Source organism: Sphaeroforma arctica (genome assembly GCF_001186125.1).
Source record: "Sphaeroforma arctica JP610 unplaced genomic scaffold supercont1.278, whole genome shotgun sequence".
Lineage (NCBI taxonomy): Eukaryota > Ichthyosporea > Ichthyophonida > Sphaeroforma > Sphaeroforma arctica.
In genome coordinates, this window is record NW_014040280.1 from 57,337 (window position 1) to 60,776 (window position 3,440).

Sequence of the window (3,440 nt, forward strand, 5' to 3'; positions counted from 1 at the left end):
TGTGTCGTCTACTAGTACTATGGCTTGGCTTAGCCTTAAGGTGTGTCGTCTACTAGTACTATGGCTTGGCTTAGCCTTAAGGTGTGTCGTCTACTAGTACTATGGCTTAGCGCACACGGCACACCTTCGGTGATCATCTTGAGGCTTGTGCCTGTGTCTTATCTTCAACCGCGCATGAGCACATCAGATTGCATGTTCGTCATATCCAGTAACCATTGAATACATATCCCAGAGAACTCTTTCACGTTCGTAGTCGGTCCGCGTTCGTATCGTGAACAAATCAATGTAAGGTATTCACGAAATTTTTCTCGTTGTTGCTTATGCCACACCGTCCTTAACGTTACATATGTACACAGATGGCAACGCCAGCACAGCAGACGCCAGCAAGAGGTCTATCGGCCGCCAATGCTCCTGTTCAGGACACCCGTGCGAACACCTCACAACCAACCACACACCCTCGCCATCAATCAAAGACCCCAAGCCGTGTACCTCAGAACACACCTTGTACACCCGCAGTACCAACGCAGAAGCGCAAATCCAACTTCGGCAAGTCTCTTAGTGCGGCATTCATCACCCCGTCATTGCCACGTGCGAAGGGACCTAGCAGCTCCGCCCATGTGCCACACAATACTCCTGTCACGGTTGCCAAGGTTACCAACTTGTCAGCCACCTTACCCTTAACTGCACCCACCCCCACCAATACGGCCATCCAGAATCTAAAAATAGCACATAATGCAGCATCCGGAGCGGCTACGCCAACTGAAGGGCAATCACAAAGTGGCAGTAACGTACAACAACCCAACTCCGCCGGCGCAGACACAACTCATCGACCTCTGACAGCTGCTCGGGTGGGCAGCAACCCAGGCACTTGCAAGAATTCCCGCGTGAGCAAGAGCACGACGAAAACCGCGTCAAGCGCGCGTAAATCCGCGTCGCTGAGTGGCGCCTTTTCCTTTATGTCCCATTTGCCCGCACGATCACGCTCAGATGCTTCGATGGATGCTACACAGAGTACACCGTCTCAGGCAACGCTGGATGCTGCCACGCTGGTTCGATCGAGGTTGTCCCCTATGGAGGAGCTCTCACCTGCACGGTCACCCGCAGATGTTCAGATAGCAAGTAAGGGTATGGAGAAGAATGTGGATGTGTACGGGCATAAGCACGCAGGCAAGCATGGGTGCAAGCATGCTAGTGAGAGCAACGCGAGTAGTATAAACCAATATGTGGCGTCGAGTACAAGAGACTCACAGTCACCACCCGAAACATCGCAGTCGCAGCCATCGACAGATGTGATGTCGGACAGCAGCACGGACACAGAGCAGTACACGTACGAGCGCACAGAGACAGGCAGGCACGCGCCTCTCCACACACGTACACACTCTCATGAGAGTATCAAGGGGGTAAAGCGTACACTGCATAGCGCCAGCGGCCACAGTACAAGCGAATTACGTCCCGTTAAGAAGCAGGCTGTGCAAGCGAATAGAGCAGACGCCACGGCCGCATCGGGAAACTGTGCAATTGGTACTACCGATACTGCTGGTCAGTTAGAAAGCCCGAACGTGGGCATGTATGTCCGACCTCCCTCTACTGATAGTAGCGCCGCTCAGACACTAACTTCGTCTACCACGCATACGAACACGCACGCAGTAAGAACACGCACCCCCCGGTCACGCTCACCCGCACCTGGTGCTGCCGACGCAAGCGAACGCTCGCACAAGCCGGAAGCTAAAAATAGAAGCAAGCCTGTGCTATTGACGAAGCGGGTCAAAGCCAAGAACTTTGTGACTGAGAGTTTGCGCTCGCCAGAGATGCTGAGAACTGGACAGCTGTCTCCGACGAAAAGCATGTTGTCTCCTACGGCAACCGGTAGTGGACAATTAAGCGGGAGTAAGCACGGCTCACCCATACGCGTGCGTAGCCCGTCATCGCCTGTGCAACAGTTGGGCGACGCATTCTCAGCCACATCCATCAAGTCACGTACGAACAGCAGGGCGAGCCTACGCCAGGAATCGGTTGTGCTTAAACAAGCCCAAGACACCACGGGTAGCCGTACCGAAGGTCAAGTGTCTGCTGTGAGAAACACTCCTGCTGCACAGCACGGCACGTCAAAAAATAGAACATGTATAAACAGCACATCCACCTGCAAGTCTTACGCCTCCACCGGTATGGGTAATGCTGGGGTGACCGAGCGCAAACGCAAGCGCACGGAGACTGGCGCGCCGAACAAGTGTGCGTCGCATGCCATGCCTGTCATGAAAAAGGCCCCCTCGGTGGCCGCTTTATTTGGCGGAAAGGCCAAGGAGGATTCCCTGTATGTGGTGTTAGGTTTCTTTGTGTGTTTTTTTTAGCCGTGCTGATGTGTGCGTGTGTGTGTTTGTGCGTGTGCGCGAGTATATAGGGATGGTCATACATAGACATGCAGTAGCGTGTGCATGAATAGATTGGCATTAACGATTTAACCGGGTTTTCTAAACGTACATAAATGGGTGAAATGTACTATTTGTGCTCACGTGTAGATTCAAATTAATTTTTAGTACCGTATGTGCAACAGCGCACATCGCCTTTTTTTAAACGTATAGTCTCCTTGCTGCAAACCCTTCTTTATAAATCTGCAAGAAAAGAAAAACATGCATTTGCGAAAACTATCCATGCCACGCCCACGGCCCAGTTCTTTAAGTAAACTCCTGCACATATATTTTCTTCCTCCGTCTCATAGCAGTCCTGTGCCCACAAGCACCGCACCGAAGAAGCCTACCAGGCGTACACTAGGTGGAGTTGCTTTGAGCCTACTGGGCTCTGGGACTAAGGTAGTGTGTGCAACTTCATATGTGTCTGTGTAGGGGAGGGATATAAGAGAAGCAGACGCGTTTTTGGTAGCAAGCTATGGTATTGATGCATATAAAACGTGCGTGTGCGTTGCTCAAAGTTAGTGTTACATGCCGTCACCTGTATTGGGAGAAATATCACCGAAGCTTGGTGTCAGATGTTAATATAACAGGATGTTGCAGCAAATGAGGGTGTTTTGTACCGTTTTGAATATCGGTTGGCAGCGTTTTACTGCCATTTGCATGTGGGTATTGTGTATCCAGCCCACTGTTTGAAGCAGAGGTACATCCATCCAATGGTGGTGCTATGCGACGGACTACATGTAGACTATCGCGCCTTGGGGTCTAATATACTGAATCATCTTCGCATCTAGTAGGCACACTGCACAAACCCGTTAGACAATATGCCTATTAGTCTGAACATTACAGGGTCTTCCTATCTGAAGCATCCAAACACTGTGTGATCCTCGTATCTAATGCATCCAAACACTGTGTGATTCTCGTATCTGAAGCATCCAAACACTGTGTGATCCTCGTATCTAATGCATTCAAACACTGTGTGATCCTCGTATCTGAAGCATCCAACACTGTGTGATCCTCGTATCTAATGCATTC

The 3,440-nt window shown here is 50.8% G+C and overlaps 1 protein-coding gene across 1 annotated transcript in view; it reads left to right on the top strand.

The window, feature by feature from the left end:
* Window positions 1-356: 356 nt before the first annotated feature.
* The window catches only part of SARC_04741 (hypothetical protein), a gene marked incomplete at its 5' end in the record, with an annotated part of 12,925 nt that continues 9,841 nt past the window's right edge, over window positions 357-3,440 (top strand). The window contains 2 exons of the mRNA XM_014301421.1: window positions 357-2,311; window positions 2,717-2,807. Of these exons, the coding sequence (XP_014156896.1) occupies window positions 357-2,311; window positions 2,717-2,807 (2,046 nt within the window). The remainder of the gene's footprint in view (window positions 2,312-2,716; window positions 2,808-3,440) is intronic.